The 21,616-nt window shown below is 34.2% G+C and overlaps 2 protein-coding genes across 7 annotated transcripts in view; one reads left to right on the top strand and one right to left on the bottom strand.

The window, feature by feature from the left end:
* Positions 1-252: 252 nt before the first annotated feature.
* On the bottom strand, positions 253-4,457 carry LOC110024492 (probable indole-3-pyruvate monooxygenase YUCCA4). 4 transcript variants are annotated; one of them, XM_020724495.1, is made up of 5 exons: positions 3,246-4,457; positions 2,644-2,892; positions 1,756-1,860; positions 1,190-1,279; positions 712-1,002 (listed from the first exon to the last, which is right to left on the bottom strand). In XM_020724495.1, exons 1-4 carry the CDS (start codon positions 3,954-3,956, stop codon positions 1,205-1,207), a joined length of 1,140 nt encoding a protein of 379 aa, XP_020580154.1. In that variant the 5' UTR covers positions 3,957-4,457; the 3' UTR covers positions 712-1,002; positions 1,190-1,204. The 4 variants fall into 4 exon arrangements, with proteins under 4 accessions (XP_020580151.1, XP_020580150.1, XP_020580154.1 ...); XM_020724494.1 differs by having other exon boundaries at positions 1,738-1,860; positions 3,246-4,455; XM_020724492.1 differs by lacking the exons at positions 712-1,002; positions 1,190-1,279 and adding an exon at positions 253-705 and having other exon boundaries at positions 3,246-4,449.
* Positions 4,458-16,333: 11,876 nt separating this feature from the next.
* Positions 16,334-21,616, top strand: part of LOC110024527 (probable protein phosphatase 2C 55) — a 19,712-nt gene continuing 14,429 nt past the window's right edge. Inside the window, exons 1-3 of one of the 3 annotated variants that reach the window (XM_020724549.1) lie at positions 16,334-16,600; positions 16,923-17,714; positions 20,446-20,767. In XM_020724549.1, the coding sequence (XP_020580208.1) occupies positions 17,149-17,714; positions 20,446-20,767 (888 nt within the window). In that variant the 5' untranslated portion in view covers positions 16,334-16,600; positions 16,923-17,148. Of the gene's footprint in view, positions 17,715-20,445; positions 20,768-21,616 lie in introns of all 3 variants that reach the window. The other 2 variants (XM_020724547.1, XM_020724546.1) reach the window with 2 other exon arrangements.

The raw sequence follows: 21,616 nt of genomic DNA, 5'->3' as shown, positions 1-21,616 counted from the left end.
TGTTGACGCCCCTCTACCTGCTTTAAGTGCACGGGAAATCCATCCAATCATACTTTTACTCGTACTAACTTGAATTTGAAGGCTGCTTTTTATTTATTTAGTGCATTCAGACTGGGTCCCCTCAATGTTTTTTATTGGACTGGAAAAGTTTCAAATTGTTAAACGCCTGTAATAGTTTAATATTTTTTTCAAATAAAAAAGAAATGAATGAGTTACTTCCTGCAAAAAACCAGCAGAACTCCTAAGTGTTCATTACCCAGAAAATGATTCAGTATTCCTGATTAGATTATGAGCTAAAATTATATTTCATCACAATTTGCATGGAATAAATCTATGGCCTTCTGTCAGGCCTCACGCACTGTTATTTTAGTGCTTCCAAGTTTTGAGGCACAACAAATAAAAAGGTGAGGGGCTGGTGGGAAATTCTGAAATATTGTATTGCTATACATGGAATGTTATCCCGCGGAATGGTGTTTTCTAGAGGAATTAGGGTTAGATATATTTGATTTAAAGCTCCATAGGTAGATGCTTTGTCTTTGAATTCCATTGGCAGGCAATGTCTTCTGAGATCCTGTGGGCATCCATGGAAGCTCCCAACAATCCCCTTCTTGTGAATCCCGTAGCATACAGACCATTTTTGCCCCGCCAACTGTTTGGAAATTGAGTCCTTGGGATTCCATTTTTCTTGCAGAAGAATTCCTCCTCCTTTTAGAAAGCAATTAGTACTGGCATGAGTTTCTTATACATCAATGCATGGAAAAGTGAATACATGAATAAAATTTTGCATTTATATACATCTCAAAATTTTAAGTAAGAATTGGCTCTATTGAAAATCTAAGTGTGCTGTATTGCTGTCACGTGAACATTTGCTGAGGGGACCACCATTTCCTTGATGGATGCCCTTGTGAATAGGCCAGGTCATAGGCAAAATTCATCAATATTTCTATCTTCTCCTAGCCACACAATGGAAGCCCACTGGGAAAATTAGGAGTCACCGCCGCGAAAAATTATTCCATGCGGATCGGCGGAGATAAGGGGTTTCGGTGGGCCCCACCTAAAATTTTTTATTTTTTTTTTAAAAAAACGGAAATAATCCTGACCGTAGATCACCGTGATCTACGGCCAGGATCGAACACCGCATGCAGAGATGCATGCGGTGTCCGCACGCAATAATCTCTCCACCGCCGCGGCTCTATGATTATCCTCATTTTGAACTTCTTTTCCCTGTTTTTTGACTCATGCTTTTGCTTGCTCGGTTCTGTCTAATTGCAATAGTTACCTAACATGTGAATTGTTGCATAATTAGTGCAGGTGAGCCCTAAGTTCACTATCATAGTTGCTATTGTGAATCACTTATCACTGAAGTCACTATCATTGCCATGGTCCTGCAATAAATTAGCTCTTATATAGAGAATTTATTGAATGTGGAAGTAGTGAGTTTCCGGTAGGGGTTGGGGCCTTGGTTAATATATCTTACTAGTCGTAATCATCTTGTACTATTATTTAAAATGTCTTAAGACTTATTTGTTTGTCAAAGTGCAAGTTTTGGCTCCATGATTTGGTTGCATAGGATTTCAATGATATTTTTATGGTATGGATCTTTCTTCTTTGGCTGTTTATTGGCCAACTTTCCTTTTTTTTCATAGTCCGTGTTGATGTTATCTCAATCCTAAAATTTAGTGAGATTGACTTATATGCTTATTATGATAATATTTATCAATATTGAAACTTACTTACCTTGAGCCATGAACTCACATTGCTTTTGTAACCTGTTGCGAAGATGATAGCATCAAATTCTTCTTGTTTCCCATCCACAAACTCCACACCTTTTTCAAAGAACTTGTTTATCCCAGGGACCACCTGCAGAAAAGAGCAGCATAATCATTTATTTATTGTTATTGTTTCTAGAGTTTTTTTTTTTAGAAAGTTGAGTGCCAAACACTAGAATAGATACTTATGTGGGTCCTTGAAGTTGGACTTCAGAATAAATAGCTTTCTTCTTTTTCTTGTTTTTTCTTACCCTTTGAATCTTTACCAACGAGAGTAATTTAACTTAATGTTATGGTTGCTCTGCACTTAAGACAAAACGCATCCCCCGTCCCCCCCACCCCCGTCTTTCCCAGAACATCGCTCCCAAGTTACATCTGTTCAATTACCTCTGTTCTAACCCTTTATTTCGATTTAGGTGGATAGAATTGAATCCATTAATATGTTTTCAAAACTAATATAGTTTTAGTGGAGTAAATATTTGGCGCATTTATGCAGGTAATTGAATAGGATTTGTATCCTTATGAAGGGTTTTGATGGTAGCTAAAAGATTTTTAGCAGTAGAGATTTTCATTGCGTGCATGATATTTTTTATTTCTAAGGTTATCCAGATCAATTGCCATATTTTTTTCTTTAATAAATCCAATTTTCACAAATCAAAATATCCGAGTGCCAAAATTAAACGAGCCTGAATCTTTTATGAACTGAATTCAATCAGTATCGTCTTCTGCCCGTCCTAATGAAGTTTGAATTATTTGCAGAACCAGAATGCTGCATTTGGAGTTTTAACTAACTGTCCTAGCATTCGTGATACTGGTAATATTTGCAAGAAAGGCTAAATATATCTAGGTGGAAATGATTGAAGAAGAAAGAAACCTTTATTTGGCCACTTTTGATCTTTGAGAGGGCTCCAATATCAAGCACAGGTGTCTTTCCGGTGGAATTCTTCAGTTTTAATGGCCCTATTTTGGGTCTTCTTAGCCCATGCTTTTCAGTGTCTCCGAGAAACAACCGAGCACATAAGAGGAGTAAACAGTCTGCCGCACTCATTGGAAGCCATCTCAACAACCACATTGAGAGACCAAAAGTTGAGATTCCAAGCACTTCTCTAGGCAATACGTGAAGCTGAAAGATGCATCAATCAATAGCTCTGTTAAAGGTTCTCGGATAAACATAATAATAAAGATTTTGTAAAGGTATTCATGGTGTATGGTTAAGGTCAACATATCTAAAGTATGAGCATGTATTATCCAATACTATGATGTGAACAACCAATATTAAAATTCATAATTTTGAAGAAAACCAACATCTAAACATTCCTACAGAGAAAGGACAGTTGGTAATTAAGTTTTTCAGCAAAGAGACAAGGGGCTGGTGTAAGCTAGTGGGAATTTTACAGGAAAGGGACATCACATAAATGAAACTTGGAGACATTACCTAAAAACGGTAGTTTAAAGTGATAAAAGAGAAGAACTCACCTCATCTCTAACAACCATGGAAGCTCTTGCATGATTGTTGCAAAGATCCAGACAAACCTCCATGCCTGAGTTTCCACACCCAATAACCAAAACTCTTTCCCCGTTAAAATCATCTCCCTGTTTAAAAGAGCTGGTGTGCAAAATCCTTCCTTTGAACTCTGCCATGCCAGGAATGTCAGGTACCTTCGCTGTAGCATTCTCCCCAGTAGCAACTATCAGCCATCTACATATAAACTCCCAATCATCTCCAGCATTAATCCTCCAAAATTCAATGGTTTTATCATACTCTGCCTTCCAAACTTCCATCCCGAAGAACGGTCTAATTGAAAATTGCTTGATGTAGGAGTCCAAGTAGCTTATGAACTGCTGCTTTGTAGGATATACCGGAAAATCCGATGGAAATGGCATGAGTGGTAGCTCACATAAATGCTTTGGTAGATGTAGCTTCAGGCGCTCGTAGGTCCTCATCCTCCAAGAGGAGGCGATGCAGTTTTCCTTCTCAAGAATCAGAGACGGCACACCTTTCTCCTTCAAGCATGCCGCAATGGCCAGGCCGGATGGGCCTGCTCCGATGATCAAAGGGCCAGGAACCCAAATTCTTTTTGAATTACTTGATTTCATAGCTTCCTCATTGAGTTTGAGTTTCAGGATTGTAGGAGTCTTCTGGTCACTGAATTGAGCTCCCACATCATTAGAGTCTCTGGAGCTCATATGTACTTTCAACTTAATAATGTATTTATGGAAAGTAATCGGTGACTTTAAGCGATGTTCAATTGAGAAAATAAGAGAGGAATGGTGAAGTTTGAAGAATGGAGTTGGTTTTTGGTTAACTGAGCTGAAGTTCAGAAATTGGTGGCTTGTTTCAGCAACAACTATTGAAGGGTGTTCATATAAATAGGAGAAGCTAGATGTAATTTTGAAAGTACTGAGATTCTTTTAATATAGTGGTGGAGAGGACCATCTGAGAACAAAAGGTGGTCATATGGTCTTCTACTAATAGGAATTTGGTCCTCATGGGAATAAAGGAGATGAGGAGGAAAAATAAGAAGGAATATTTGCATCGAGTTGAAGAAGATTTGGCATTAAGTTCGCAAGCGCTCTAAAGTGTAATTGTATAGCATATTGGTTGGAAACCAAATGAAAAATCTCAATATATTGGGTTCGAGCGCTCACCCTGCCTTAAAAAAAATTTATTAAATATGCGCGTGCGAGCAATGAATTGATGATTTTTAAGCAGAAAGTATTTGTCGTGCTATCTTAATGCTATCGAAAGTAACTGATAGTCAAGCAGCCTTTCAAGCATATTGATTGTGATTCCAAAATTCAAGAAGATAAGCATTTGTAATATTATATATATATTTTTTCATAATTCTCTTTTTGCAATCATCAATATTATTATAAAATAAAAGTAAAGTGCATTAACAAATCAGATAAATTTAAGGGGCTTATTGTACAGAGATATAAACTGAAATTGAGCATGATGAAATGGCTATCTAGTCTTAAATCATAGATAAAAGTGTAGCTTTATGCAGTTTACTTTTTTTATATGTCCATTTTCTTCTCTTGATGATTGTCAGAATCTATTATGGAGCATACAAGAGAAAGTGTTCTGCAGCTTTACTGATTTTTGATTTATGTGGTAGCTTAGGAATAGAATATATTATGAAGTTTTAATCTTTGAAACTAATGCTGAAGCCAGTCTTCGTAGTTTGTGTATTTGAATTTTGCCAGTATATATCTAAATGCCATGTATGATGGGGAAGTGGGAATTGAGGTGGGGGCTCACTTCATCTTGTTACTGAAATTCCTTTCGAGTCCATTTGACATTTTTGGCATGGCATGTGGTGCGTGGCAGATAATGAGAGAGATATGGATACTTATCTCAAAGTCCTTTATGCTATATATATATATATATAAAAGAAATGGCCCGGGGCTATTATACTAGCCCCGGTCATTCTCGATGCATCTAACAATTCGAGTACCACGCCCTCCACTGGGAGGTAAGCGAACCCCAGACCAGAAGAGACTTACAACTGACAAGCAGATGCTCGACCAACTGATCTAAGTACGTGATGTATGTATATATAGCTGTCCTAGCGCGTGTGTGTGTGTGTGTGTGAGAGAGAGAGAGAGAGAGAGAGCAGAGGTCAGCATTAGACACATAAAATAATCAGAATATTTTAAATACAAGTGAACAAAGCATGAGGCAACAGTGTAATATGACCAAATCGGAAGATTAACTAAACAAATCAGCTATGTCGACTCGGTCTGAATCAATCAAATAATATGATAAAAATTAGCTCAATTAATCTTTATCGCTTGGTACGCCCAAATAGTAAGTCTCATAAACTCACCCTATGGTGGGACAATGCACTACATGCTTTGTTATATATTGTGGCTATTATGTAACAACTTGTGAGACAACTCACCAGCTAATAAGGGAGGCCACTCAAAAGGCAGGGGTGTGTCATTTTCTTCAAAAGGTTACACCATACATTTTTTGCTAGAAATTATCTATTTGAGCTCTATACTTGAGAGGGAGTATATTTTTCTTCCTTCTTATATCAGTTGTGTTACTATTATACCCTTACAAGTTCTTATTTTAGTGGTGCGAGACCAATGACAACTTAGGATTTAACATCTTTAAATATGTGGTGAGTGTGGATCATGCCACATATTAGAAGAGGGGTTTTGCACGAAAAAGAAGCATAACTTTGAGAAAACTTTAAAAATGTGGAGTGCAATAGAGAGTTTGTAGTGTACTTGATAAATGAATTGAATGAACAAATGATAATAGTAAAAAAGAAAATGTTGGAGTTGTAGCCTATAGTGACAGTTAGAGTGGAGATGACATCATGTTCCTTGTAATCAAAGATGCAAAGAAGAGACAAGCCAGTGGTGAGAGTAAGGAGAGTTTTGTTGTATATATCAGCTATAGTTGATGAGACTCAATTTTCTTATAGTGAAGATTCTTGATTTTTTTTTTATCATAGAAGAGAGAGAAGAAAAGAAAATATGAAAAAAAGCAACCACTAATTGAGGAAGTAGAGCTTCAAGATAAGTTTAAGATTTTATCTCTGGAGTTTTATAAAAGAAGATCTGATCATGTGACATCTTTTGACTCAGCTGAATATTTACTGAGAATTAATGAAGTTCTAATGTATTGATTGTTCTTCATGATGTTGAAAAGTTAGCTCTCATATGGTTTAACAATCTGCCATCACAAGTTGCCACTTCTTTTAGAGTGTTTATGTAAATCCTTATTGTACAGATGCAAGTTTTTAGAAACTCATGAGAGCTCGTAGGCTTTGTTGCGGATTCATCAAGAGTTTGGAAAATCTCTAAGGAGATTCATGGCCAGATTACATAGGGAATTTGTTGGAAATAAAGGATAAACAGACGGCGGTTGCTCATAATGTATTAGTTGAGGGCCTACGACAAAGTCCATTTCACCATGCTCTTGGTTTGAAGCACCCAAAGACGTTAACTAAATTGTTTGAGCTTACCAACAATCACATCTCTATGGAGGAGTTAATTTATAACCATTTCAAGAACTTCAAATTTAAAATTACTCAGAAGCTACATTCATATTACATAAAGGCCCTCATCCTTGCTAGCTTTTCAAAAGTACTATTTGATGTGAGATTTCATTCAGCTCTACCTTTTTCTTATTTTGTAATAGGACAGTGCATTTGATTGACATGGGGGTGTTGCTTTTCCATGATTTCCCTCTGAAAAAAATATATGAAAAATAAAAATAAAAATCATGACATGCAAATATTTTTCATGCCTGTGCCAGAAAGAGCCTGAATTTATTGTTTGTTGATATAAATTCAGTTGCTTGATTAGCCACAATTATGATTATTTTTATAAAGCAATATTTACATTATAGTTTTATTATAGGTCTTTTATGAAATATAGAGTTATCATTTTATTAGTCAGAATTTTAATAAACTTTTAAAAATAAATATGTATGAAAACAAGTATTTTAAGCAAAATTATTTTCCAAATAAAAAGTAATATTAATGAAATTAAATTAAGCCTAAATCTCATTATGTAATTTTTTAATCCTTTTAGAGCGTTTGGTTTTGTAGTTTACGCAACTTGGGGGAAACTTGTGTTAGGAGACTGAAGGAGAAGAATGTACGTGTTCTCCAGACCTGAACTACATGTTCTTATAATAATCATTTCCGCGAAGAATGGAGAGATGATCTAACGAGTAAGAATGAACTAGAGAAGAAGCAAGAGAGATTAGAGTTACAGTGCGAGATCTTGCAAAAAAGGCCTAGAAAGGATCGTTGTCACTCCCTCCTGGGATCTTCTCTTACTTTTATTTGTACATGTTCGACAAAATATTAAAATATGAGTCATGGCGTATAAAAATTGGCCGCGGTGTTCGATGGAAAGATTGCCACGTGAAAAATTCTTTAGCATGATTTAATAATGACAATCTATATCTGAATGAACAATTTCTGTAGTGTATGAAGCTTTAGTTACTACTCCACCCAACCTGTCATTTTCTTTTAATCATATTTTACATACCGCCCAATTCTTATGTATTTACATATCTAACTACAGTTATATTACTCAAATATTTCATATAACCTCAAATATTTCACCATTTTAACTTTTCAAAAGTGAACTAATAAATAAAGTGGTATGCAAGTAAAATTGAAGTTTTAAGTATACATTAGATATGTAAATACATGAAAGTTTAGTGGTTTGTATGTGAATCTTTTAATTGCCATTTTTTTTATTAATTAGGCTTATGTATATATATATATATATAAATTTAATCATTAATTAGAGACAATTTAATCAAATTTAATTTTGAAATGGATCTCTGAGCACTACTTCCATTATTTGTTATAATAATTATGGCCTGATAGAAATCTAATAAAAAAATTTCATAAATGTTGACTGAAATATGGATCAAAACTTATAAATATTTTTATATGAATATTCTTATAAGATTAATTATGAGTTATAGAAGAAGAATATTTGGTTTCATTGATGATTAGCCTTTTCTTTTAGAAAGCAAGAAAGCCCTAAAAAGCTTCATGACATGCACTTGTAAAGCTTTTAATGGCGTATTAGGAATGCCTACTATTCATGCCCCCGGGACCATCCTTCTAAAGGTCAAAGACCAGCTAATCTATGAATGTTATATGTGTAAGGGATTTAAATATGGGCCATATTATTTTTATATATATGCATATTTAACATTTAAAGTTTGATATTTATTTTTATAACTTTGTTGTATCAAAATCATGCTAAAATATATGTATAAAAAATGTGTTTTTTTTTTTTAATTTGATGTTAAAAATTTGGATGTCATTAGGGATGACTATCCTGGCCCTAATAAGTCCGACCTAAACCTGACCCTGATATTATATAGGTCGAAAATCCCAAATCTAACCCTACTTGCCTTCACCCAGCCATCTTGAACAAGTAGAACACATTTAACATCAAGAATAAAAGCCATTTGAGTTAAAATTAGGTTAATTTTGAGTCCATTTTATGTCAATTCTTGGTTGGCATGCCGGTTTCAAGTTAATTTATGGTTGATGGTTTATTTTTGGGTCATTTTCTAGTTGGTGGGTGAACTCGAATTCAACTCGAACAATTAAACATATACTTGAGTTAGATTTGAGTCGAGTTGACGTGTCGGGTTAATTTTTTGACACACCTAAATGTCATATAATTATAGAATATTAGGTGTTATATATGCATATACATAAGAATTATATGACATGCATGTAATATATATATATATATATATATATATATATATATATAACTTTAGGAAGGGGGGATTTCTAAAGGCAGGAAGGTGATTTTGTGAGATGAACATATTAATTCACATGGGGGGTGTTGGAACATAAATACTTATCATATTTTTGGGAATATGTCACTGTACAGAATGTGAGTTTTTAAGATCTTTGTCAGTGAAGTGTGGATGGTGATTGGTTGGTTCCCATCCAAATCATTGGTTCGGTTACAATCATCTTCATCATCATGAGCTATTAAATGCCACATGAACTTTGCTCCTCTTGACTTAATGTTGAGAAAGGAAAAAATTATGGAGGGACCTTAATCACTTCCACGATATGGATACAGTATGCAAGTTAGGTTGTTTGTTTTTTAATTATTTATGATCTTAATATGGAAATATATTAATTACAAATTTTAAATTTGGTGATAATTAGGTAATTAAGATTGGTCTTGAATAATCTTCATCTTGTTATCATGTTGTTTGTGTCAATAATAATGATTTAGTCGTTTTCCATATGGTTAACATGCAAGATTATGCTGTTTTTTGTGCTTATTTAGAACATGTTAAATAAATGGCTTATGGATGTTGATAGAAGCTACGATTTGAATGATTTGATTTGTGATGAGTTCTAATTAATGACATATTTAGTGTTGGAAACAAGGGGATTTTAGGCAGGATACTATGTACAATTAATTGATTTAAGAAGCTATTTTGAGTGTGAAATTTAAATATCTATTGAGAATTTATATTGAATGTTTGAATTAGAGAAAATTATTTTGGTTAATTGATAGCAAAATATAGTTTGAATCTTAAAATAAAGTCTAATTCATGCTATTTTAGGAGCTCATTAGTGGTGTTGCCCGTTCTAGTGTTTATAAATAAGGCTTATGTTTGCCATTTTAATTAATATTTTCTAAAATTTAGTTTATTAGATTTTTAAGCTATTAATATAAACAAGCCTTATATCCATATGAAGAGTTCTAATTTATGCTTTGGAGGATAGTTTTCATGTTTAATACTTAATGTGAGTATTATTTCTCTCTCTCAAATATTTTTCTTTCCACTTTATGCCTCTTATCATTTTCTATTCAATTATATTCCTTTTGCTTCTTCTATCTTCTTTTCTCCTCCAATCAATTATCATCATAGTTGTCCTCCTAGTTGCATTATGAAGCTATTAGAATATCTTATCCACCAAAAGTTAAGGTACATTATTGTTTTCACATGCAATCATCCACTTCAATATTATTATCATAGTTGTCTTCTTAGTTGCATCATGAAAACTATTAAAATATCTTATCCACCAAAAATCAGGATATGTAATTGCTTTCACATGCAATCATTAGCTTCAATCTTGATTTATAAACTTTTTCTCATTCACTAGCATGGCTCTCTAAAATCACCCTACCCCGAGCTCTTCCATTTCCAACCATTTCATGGAAGAATATATTATCGTAGAGAGATTTTTCTAAAAATGTTTTTTGATAGTAATTGCCGCTCATTGTGATATCTCAAAATAATATTCAGATAATAAATTAGGAAACCAATATTTATCATCCGCGTCACCGCCGCTAATTGACCACTCTGTTTAGATTGACATGGTGGTAGTTCATTCATTTTCTCCTTCACTAAGAATTTGTTTGTCCTTTTTATTACATAACATTTTCTCTGCCAAAATCTATTATATGTCAACATTTTTGTATCACTATTAAACAATGAATACTACAAAAAATAAAATTTTAGCGACGGTTATCTAGTAGTAGTAGTATTTAAAAGTGTTGCCACAAGGACCCACGATAGCTGTATTTGAAAGTGCCACGACAACGGTATTTGAAAGCGTTGTCGTAGGGTATACAATATGTGCGTCTTCGCATGCTAACCACGAATTTGCCTTTTCTCTAGGCCGGTCCTATGTATACACTCTGCTCAAATGATCTCTACTTCGTTGGCGCCAAAATCTTTGTCGATCACCTGATGCTGGAGCAATCACCTACTGCGCTGCCAACATTGGTATAGAATTTCTTTTATTTTCTTTAATGTATAAAGCTTAATTCATTTCTTGCTAATGTTCAATGGAAGCATTTTCATGTATATATATAGAGAGCTTCATCCCCATTCATTTTTATTTATATATTGAAGTGCCTATGTACCCACACAGAAGTCTAGAAAATAATCATAAAATTAGGTTATAGGCTATGTAATATGGAGCTTGAGCAGACTCGTTATAGACAAGAGTCACAAGACTGCTGGTATTGATGGTCATGTTGTTAATAAGTGTGGTAGGTATGTTGACAAATGCAAATTCTCTTCCCTCTGCCTCAGAGAGTTGTTTGTCGAGCTTGGTGTTGTAGCAAGATTGTTGTTAGCGAATTTGATGAGAATGTTCAACCAACTCGTATGAGTATGGAATAAGAACTCGGTTATTGTAAGTGAGTTTGGCTAAAATGAATCATTTGAAGATAAAAATATGGTAAACCCATTTTGAGGAACTCACTGGAATAGTGACGTATTTCGGAGTTACTCGTAGAATCTTTTGGGTCATTAAGGAGCTCTACAACTTATCACATTCAAATGTACGACTAATGAATACAATTGTTTTTGTCAGTGCCAAACTGCTAAATGCACAATTAGTGAGCTCTATCCATTAAGCCCCATGAGGCTCATTTAGCATTTAGACTTTCCTATTACTAAAAGCTCATTTTTAGTATACATATATTTTTTTCCTTTTATTATTATTATTATTATTATTTACACTTCTATATGTTAAGTGGAACTTATATACATATCACCCAATTCCTATGTGTTTACATTTCTAACATCTAAATTTTGTGTTTTATATTTATATCACCCAAATCTTTCATACCACATCTTTAAAATAAAAAAAAAATAGCACAATTTTAACTTTAAAAAAAATTAAATGCATATTTTCATTCATAGATAAAATGATATCTATATAAAATTTAAAATTTAGGTGTTAGATACGTAAATACGTAAGAATTGAGTGGTATGTATGTAAATCTTTCATACTTCTATCATTTCTCTCTCGTTGTTGCAAGCGAGTCCAAACATATCAACTTAAGTTTAAATTATATGTAGCAAGTATATCAAATTATTATTATTTTTTTTTATCATTTTCTTTTGAAGGATATTCATGATAGGCTATAGTTATGGAAACCTTTAATATGATACATAAGGATGAGACATGTTGATTTGAAGATGCTAAGAAGAGATGATAATAATGATAATGATGATCTATTTATAATGATTGATCAAATCAATCATGTTGACACTAAATATATATGTTTATTAATGCAAACACAAGCTCGCATGATGTTAAAGATGAAAGCGTTAATTCTTGAAGATTGTGATATGGGAACAACTGAGAGGGTCTTCATGATTGTCACGAGTCCCGAACACCCTAAAAGGCGAACACAAGGGTTTCGGGTTACTCCAACCATATATTTTCCACCCAGCATGACAATTACAAGTCAAAGCAACGATGGGTCTACTTGTGCTCAATTTGAAATATCAGAAGAGGGCTTGATCTCCTGGTGATCCAGGTGAGACAACTCATGTAACAAATACAGTTAAATTATCAACCACCTGAAGGATCACACTCAATATGTTATTACTTAAGAACATCAATATTTTATTTCATTTTAATCTCTTAACATTATCAATTGACCGCACACTTATTATTAACAAGGATGGAATGAACCTTTATCTGACTGATGAATTGAGGAGGACCTCACGCAACGATCACATATCTTTACTTTATGCACTTTACGTTAACACATTTTGGTTTATTTCATTGTAAATAGTTCGAGATTGAACTCTTTGAATGTTATATGTTTTGATGTTTATGAAATGTTAGTAACTAGTTCATAGATTTTATGTGGTTTTGTGCCCATTTTATATTTTTTCCAAGTAGTTGAAGCTTGAAGTGATGGATTGGTGTATATTTTGATGTTTAGGTGATATTAGCACTCTTTTATATATTTTATGTTTTTTTTTTAATTTGACTTTCATATTTTGGGCATTTACATGTATGCCACCCAATTCATATGTATTTACATATCTAATAAAAACTTCAATTTTTACACTTAATACTACCCTAATCTTTCATAATCATTACAAATAGCACTATTTTAACTTTCGACTAGTGAAATACATTTTTTCATGCATGCATTGGGAAGGTGGCATGCATGTAAAATTTGAGGGTTATGTACGTAAATCTTATTTAATATATATATATATATATTACTAACTTAAGTATGCATAATAAATATTAACTTAAGCTTGTTAATATTATTGTTTGTATTTTTTTCTAAAAATACTAGCTATAATCTCTCTCTCTCTCTCTCTCTCTCTCTCTATATATATATATATATATATATGTTATTCTAGTAAAACATCAATTTGTTATATAAAACAAATTGCTGTACGTAAATCTTAATCCCAATCGTTTAAATATTGATAATGGCTTAAGGTTAACGCTTGCACCTAAATCACTTAAAGCTTTCCCATAAAATATATCTCCTATTGCACATGGAATTGTAAAGCTACCAAGATCTTTAAGCTTTTCAGGAAGTTTTTTCTGAATAATTGTATTGCTCTCCTCACCAGGTGCAACAGTCTCATTATCTTCAAACTTTCTTTTTCTATTGAGAATATCCTTCAGAAGTCTCATTAATTTTAATTTTGAAATGAAGCTTTGACGAGAGTTTGTGTTCATGAAAACAAAAAAAGGGGCATTTACATGCATACCACCCAATTTTATGTATTTACATATATACAACCTAAATTTTGTATTTATAGTAACCAAATGTTTCATATAACACAAAAACATATCACTTTTTAAACTTTTTAAAAATAAAACATACATTTTATTTCTATACATAATTAATGTGGCATATATGTATTAGGCACGAACGACAACTTGAATTACACCATACCGTGTTGTCCGACTGTATGATTTGATCCACACTATCGAACGCGAAAAAATATTACATCAGTACTACGCACGTAGAGTAACGTGCGTAGCCAATAAAATCACGCGCGACAGTAAAAAAAAACGGCGCGGTAATACGGAGAATATTCTCCTCTGTGTTATTCATGTGTTATTGCATCTTATTCATGTGCTATTGTGTCCTGGGAATATTACTGGTGTTATAATAACACAATAACACATGAATAACACGGGGGAATATTCCCCTGTATTACCGTGCCGTTTTTTCTCTGTCGAGAATATTCCTCCGTGTTATTCTGGTGTTATTCATGTGTTATTGTGTCCTGAGAATATTCTTGGTATTATAATAACACAATAACACATTAGTAACACATGAATAACACATGGAGGAATATTCCTCCTGCTACGGTGCTATTTTTTTTCCTGTCGTTTGGGGTGTCGTGACTTGATTTCATTGGCTATGCACGTTACACTACGTGCGTAATACTGATGTAATATTTTTTCACCGAACGCATGTTCGATTTATCATGCATAATATTTTTACTAAGAAGTAATTAAGAAAATATTATTGTATAAGAATAGACAATTTTAAATACAAAATTCTTATATAGTTACATCTCTAATATTTAAATTTTTATATTTATATTGATAAACTTTGATATCATAAATCTATAAATAAAAATATCACTTTATTTTAAATTATAAATAATCGCACATATTAACTTCAAAGAAACCCAAAAAATTAAAAAAAAAATGCTTTGTTTGATTGAAAGCCAATCAAGGAGCTGAATGAGCTACATGGCCCGCCAACCCGTTATCCGCCCACTGACAAGAGCTAGAGGTTATCGCTGCTCTGTGAAGCCAGCCTAACGCTTTCTCCTCTAATTTAGAACACCACAACCCTGGGCCTTCATCCAAAGTCGGAGCATCACTGCTCATCTTGGGCAAGGCAGGTCAGAACAATGGGCCAAATGCAGCCCAACTCTATGATTGGATCAATCATCCAAAGCACCTTAATGCCTCCAACTCGGATTATAAGCTTGCGTTACCAAGCTCGGCGGAAGGGCGACCTTCAAAAAGGTTTATATAGTCTAAGATATTAATTTTCTTAACGATGTGGGATTAATTAAACGGCATCCACTTCCATGAAAATAACACATGTTTTAATTGCTCGTGGTTTTGAGAGTAAAAGATTGATGAGGTTTTAATTTTAGATTATATTTTATATGAAGCTGTTAGATTTTCACAGTAAACATATATAAGAAAATTAGAACCACATGAACAATTTAAATTAATAGTATACTTTTTCATATATTTATTATCGTACAAAATACTTAAAATGATTAATGTGACATACGATCATAGCCATCCATAAGCTTGATTTTGATTTGAAACAATAGATTGATTGGAGCAATTGGTCATGTTGGAGTACCGTGGCGCCATGCTTGCCACCTCAGAGCCACGGTGTTGTTTATGGGTGTCTTAGTGCGGGGTCTATCTAAAAAATTCTTTTCTAGTGGATGCGGAGTCGGTGCACCAACTTTGTGGCAACGCAACGATTGTGTGTCACCCTACCGATTAAGTTGGATTCGTCTCAACTGAGCATTTTGTTGGCTTATTATCCTTTTATAAATAAAAAAGAGCCTTGGGTTTTTACCCACGGGTCGTCGATAAGCCATGGGTTTTTACCCCGGGCCTTTTTTTAGCTTTTTGGCCATCTCTTTAGATTGGGTTCGATGGTTTCGAATGATCAAACCTTGATCTTTATAGATCGCCGACTCGGGGACTAACCCACTCGAACCATTGGTACTCCTTCCAACTAGGTGGCGGTTCTTCAGTATGACTGATCAGTCGAACTTATAACAAACTAATCATCACTAACTTGATCCTTTTAAGTTCGTTTCACGTCTTTTATTTTGTGTTTACCCATTTAGACCATCCGTTGTGGCGTTTAAGAAAATGCTAAGGTCCTACCACTACTTATGAGTAGATATATGCATATAAGGTTTTAGATCGTCAACACAAACTTTGCACTTATATGAGGATCAAAGGGACTGACATCTAGGCATTGCGCTGTCGGTGTCTTGCTGCCAACCTCTTTGCTTTAAAATCAGAGAGGCTACGCTACAATTGTGTCTTCATGACATTACATCGTCATTTTTTTTATATGAATTCTGCACTTGTTCGCATTTTTATATTTCACTAAATGTTTACATTTTTGAGTCATTCTACTTATCTTTTGTGTGTTATTTCACATTATGCTTTGTTGCATGTTTGTTATGTACTTATTTATGCATTTGTATGATATGTGATTTGTCATGAAGCTGGGTATCCTGAATCGTCTAAAATAACCAGTAGCAGAAATTCTAAGGGGCCTACTTGCATCCGTTTCTCAACGAACCTGTGATTATAGTTCTATTTCACGAAGCTGATTATTGGGGGTTAGGGTTTTTGTGCTTTCGCGTTCCTTCAATCCTGTTATCTGTAGGAACGCGCCCCGCCCCCGTCGGGTGAAGATTGTGGAATTCAATCCTTTTGATCTCTCGGCTAGAGTTCTTACCATTTCGTTTCCTGGGGATCCGATAGTTCTCAATCGCCTCGCCATTTTAGGTCAGAAGCTTAGATTTTTATTATCTTACAAAATCTATGTTTTTTCATTGCGGCCATTATACTCTTCTCAGTTCCTTGCTTTTGCGCGAATGCACTCAAATAAGTTCGCTTCCTTCTGCAATTCGAGAAGAAAAGATTCCGATTCTTTGTAGCAGCTCTTTAAGATGAAACGTCATGAATTTCGTTTCCAGACAATGAGTTAAAAGATTTTGTGCTGTCATTCTGTTTTGTGGATGTATAAGTTCTCATTTGTGACTACATGAGTTCGTTGCTTATACGATAATCTAATCGCTAAAGATATTGGTTGGTTATTTTTTTTTAGCAAGAGAAACGTTCATATAGTTTGGTATTGATGCCATCCTGGCCTGCGATTACAAACAAATTATATCAGTCAAATAGCATCTATCTGAAGACTGGATGGACTACTTTTGGAAGATTTAGCCACACTTGTTCTACTCCTTTGGTTATCAGTTATTGCCAATCTTAAGAGTATAAGTCTTGTACAGCACTGGACAAAGGGTTCAACGACTATTAGGTTCCTGACGATCATGGTGTCTTCTCTTAGTTCTTTATCCTGCAAGTTTGAACTGGGCGTGAGGGAGTTAGACAGTTCAAGAAGGATGATGATGAAATGCTGGTCCAAACCATCTGATTTTCATCAAGGTGAACTTTTGAGGCTAAGCACAAAATATGAGCTACCTTCTGGATTTTTGAGATTTCCTAGCAAGTTCTGTGAAATTGCAAGCATGCCTGCATTTAAGCCACAACTATTTGCTTGTGGAGCTGAGGTGGTACGCAGCTTATATCCGAGGAGTGGACAAAAGGATGTCTTAGTGATATCGACACTTATGAGTTACAACAGAAGTCCTCAATACTGTAAAAGAGTAAGTGGGTGCTTGAGAAATCGTGAATCCTGGGGTAAAAATATGTTTTACAAGTGTTTCTGGAATGATATGCAAGGTTCTGTGTGGAAAACCGGCCACCAGTTGGAGCCATGTATGAAGAATTTCTCATCAAGTTCCACACCATGTTCCACTGGAGCAGTTCCTAAAGCCTCATATGATGGTGTTTCACAGGAAGAGCAGATTGAAGAATCTGGAGCTTCCTCTGCTCAGTACACTTCTAAATCTTGCCTCTTGTTTTCCTTTATTTGCTAAATTAATCAGTTGTTCTGATCATAGATGGTTGTGTCAGCTGTACAAATTAGCCCATATATATATCGACTACTAGTCTATTTTTGGCAGGTAAAAAATAGTTATGAAATGTGTGACATTAGAACTTGTTGAAGTATATAAATTATGGAATTCTGATTGTGCTGGCAAAAGGAATATAAGTTTTTATTCCATAACAATGGAGTTAATAGAATTTGCTCTTAATGATGTTTTTTGTTATTGCATTTTTTTTTTGCATTTATTCTAGCACTTGACCTGTTTTAGTTCATGAAATTGGAAAAGTCATTCTCTTTCCCTGATCTATAGCACTGTAACTATTCGAGGGGTATTCACCACATAAATCCATTGTGCTTGTGTTAGATATTGCTTATCTCTTTGTTTATTAATACCTGCTTTTATATATTCATGTGGACTTCATACAAAGCTACATCAGCGTTGGGGTGGGCAAGGTGGTATTTCAATATTGAAGCAATGGCTGATGGAGATGGGCAGACTGGGTGTTGGAATGGAGGACAGTGGGTGCAGCATGAGAGGCTGAGGGGCCATAAGGAGGCGATGGAGTAATGGTGGTGGCTCCAATAAAGACAATTGGGTGGGACCCAAATAGGCAAATAACATGAATATAAGTCTATTATATGAGTCTATTAGTGCGGAAGGTTTGGAGGCATTTATCGAGTGAACTCAAAAAAGAAAAGTAAGAAGAGAAAAATCTTAAGTGTGTAATTTTATTTATTTATTTTATATGGAATGACTCTTTTGATGGGAGTTAACTAATTTTTGTATTTGACGACTGCCCAATTTTCTAAAATCAACTTATAGGGACCCTTGCTCTTATGCATGATTGCAAAAATATACTTATTACTACTATTAGATGTGCCATAAATAAGATACGATTGAACCAAACTATCCTCCATATCAATGTACCGTGTCCTCTTGATTGGTGAATGGCTTTTGGGTCCATTGTTTATTGAAACTTTTCACGAAGTCCTGTCTTTATGCCGAGCGGTATAGAGGACATTTAAACGGGTATTAATGGCATTTTAGAAAAGAAAAAAACTGTTTTTAATTTCTTCCATGTAGGGGTGTAAACGAGTCGAACACGAGCGAGCTCAGGCCCAGCTCATGTTCGGCTCGTTTATATTTCGAGCTCAAAAAGTGTGTTCGTGTTTGACTCGTTTGCTTAGCAAGTCGAACACGAGCTGTTCACGAACAAAGAGTCGTTTTGACAACCCTAATCACGTTTCATAAGATGTTAAGGGTTCGGGCAAGATTTAAAAATTATTGTTTATATAAATTTAATAATTTTTAAAATTTAATAATTTTTATTTTATTTTCTTCATTAATAATTTTAATTGATTATATATCTTTGTTGCCTTGTAGTCAATTAAATTTTTAAAAAATACTACTCATCAAATATATATATATAATTGATAAATAGTATTTCGAGTCAAAACGAGCCAACACGAACGAACAAATATTTGTTTGTGTTCGTGTTTGGCTCGTTAACTTAGCGAACGAGCCGAACACGAGCTTCTTAACGAGCTGAGCACAAGCTATTCGCGAACAAGAGCCGTTTTGACAACCCTACTTCCATGCACTTCACTCAAAGAACTTGGGGTCCCCTATGTCGATATAAAAAAAATTTGGACTGAACTTATTCTCTAAATATATGGCATTAAATGCAACTTACCCATTTTTCTATATTTTGCACAATGCAGGACCATGACTCTTTTGAGGGAGTTAACTAATTTTTGTATTTGGCAATTGCTCAATTGTCTAAGATCAACTTATAGGGACCCTTGTTCTTATGCATGATTGCAAAAATGCATTTATTACTACTATTAGATGTGCCATAAATTAGATATGATTGAACCAAACTATCCTCCATATCAATGTACCGCGTTCTCTTGATTAACCAATGGCTTTCGGTTTCATTTTTTATTGAAACTTATCATGAAGTCCTGTCTTTATGCCGGGTGTAGAGGTCACTTAAACTGGTATTAATGGCACATTTTAGGGAAAAAAACAACTGTTTTTAACTTCTTCCATGCTCTTCACTCAAAGAACATGGACCTCTATGTTGATATCAAAAAATTTTAGACTGAACTTCTACTCTAAATATATGGAACTAAACATAGAGGTCATTTAAACTGGTATTAATGGCACATTTTAGGGAAAAAAACAACTTTTTTAAACTACTTCCATGCACTTCACTCAAAGAACATGGGAATCTCTATGTTGGTATCAATAAATTTTAGACCGAACTTATTCTCTAAATATATGGAACTAAATGCAATTTACCCAATTATCTATATTTTGCACAATCTGCAAGATCAAAGAGTAGTTTTATTTTATTATTATTATTTTTTTATATAAAAAAGAAAGATCACGGGTAGATTTTGCATGATATGGCTAAATTGTATATTGCCCTTTTTTTGATATTATAGAGTGATTTGTCATGACATCAGTAAAATTTGCTCATTAGGCATTCTGTAAGTCATATAGGGAAGCTATATCACTAATTTCCTGTAGTGGAGTGGCTGAGTTATGGGGGAAAACTACTCCGACCTTGAACCATAACTATCAAATCATTTTTTTTCTTGTGATTTTGAAGCATTAGCTTTATTTTATCTGCTGTTCCATGTAACAAGAGCTGTTTTTTGATTGTGCCAGGAAGTCCTCTGGTGTTAGATCCCTGAAGCTGCTCTCGGGTTCATGTTATCTTCCTCATCCAGCAAAGGAGGAAACGGGCGGAGAAGATGCTCATTTTATATCCACTGAGCAAGCAATTGGTGTCGCTGATGGAGTTGGTGGTTGGGCAGATCTTGGTGTCAATGCAGGACATTATGCGAGAGAGCTGATGTCCCATTCAGTATCGGCAATTGGGGAAGAGCCCAAAGGTTCCATTGATCCGGCAAGGGTTTTGGAGAAAGCTTACTTGAACACGAAAGCTAGAGGGTCTTCAACTGCTTGTATTGTTGCCCTTACAAATCAGGTTTGTATTTATATATGTTATGTATACTGACTATCTTCTTTTATTTGTAGTCATTTTGCATGTTATTCAAATATCCTCTTTTGAAATACACATGCATATAAATATATGCCATCAAGTGATTCATTTAGTGCATAGAAATTTATATTGATAAGTGCTTGCTTTTTAAAAAATATAATGAGACTTTTATATGGAATTTTTAAATGTAAGTTATTTTTATACTTTACAGGATAAAGTAGAACTCAATCACTGTGACGTCCTCTGATTCTTTAGTTACCAATGATCTCGATGATGACTTTACTTTTGTAACTTAATCATCAATCAGTATTGTGTATGAAGGCAGAACTTATTCAGCAAGGAAGATGACAATTTGTGTTTTTTGACGAGATTGTAGGAAACCATTAGGTGCTAGAGTTAGTTATTTCAGGTTGGATTGCTTTTGCCTAATTACTATCTATCGTGTCATATAATGTGAAGAGCGGACTGAACTGTTTACTAGTAAGAAAGAGGAAGCCCTTGAGAAAGTTGAGAGACTGTATTGGTGTTATTTTGGGTTAGTGGGTTGGGTTAGATTTTGACCTGAAGTTGGTCCGTCCCAAATATACTTGACTCGAACATTACCTATTAATTATATGATTCTAAATATTTTATCCGAATTACTCAATCCATCTAACATATTTATTATATTAATCATGATTTTTTTAATATGACTCAATTAACTTGAATATGATTAGTTTAACTCAATTATTCCAGCCCGAACCCCTATAGCTCGATTCCAGAGAATAAATATATGGATTCTCAAGGATTTTTGAGTTTGCTCATATATATATATATATATATATATATATATAT

Source organism: Phalaenopsis equestris, unplaced genomic scaffold (assembly GCF_001263595.1).
Source record: "Phalaenopsis equestris unplaced genomic scaffold, ASM126359v1 Scaffold000258, whole genome shotgun sequence".
In the NCBI taxonomy this organism is placed as follows: Eukaryota; Viridiplantae; Streptophyta; class Magnoliopsida; order Asparagales; family Orchidaceae; genus Phalaenopsis; species Phalaenopsis equestris.
This window is presented reverse-complemented; position numbering and strand designations above follow the sequence as displayed.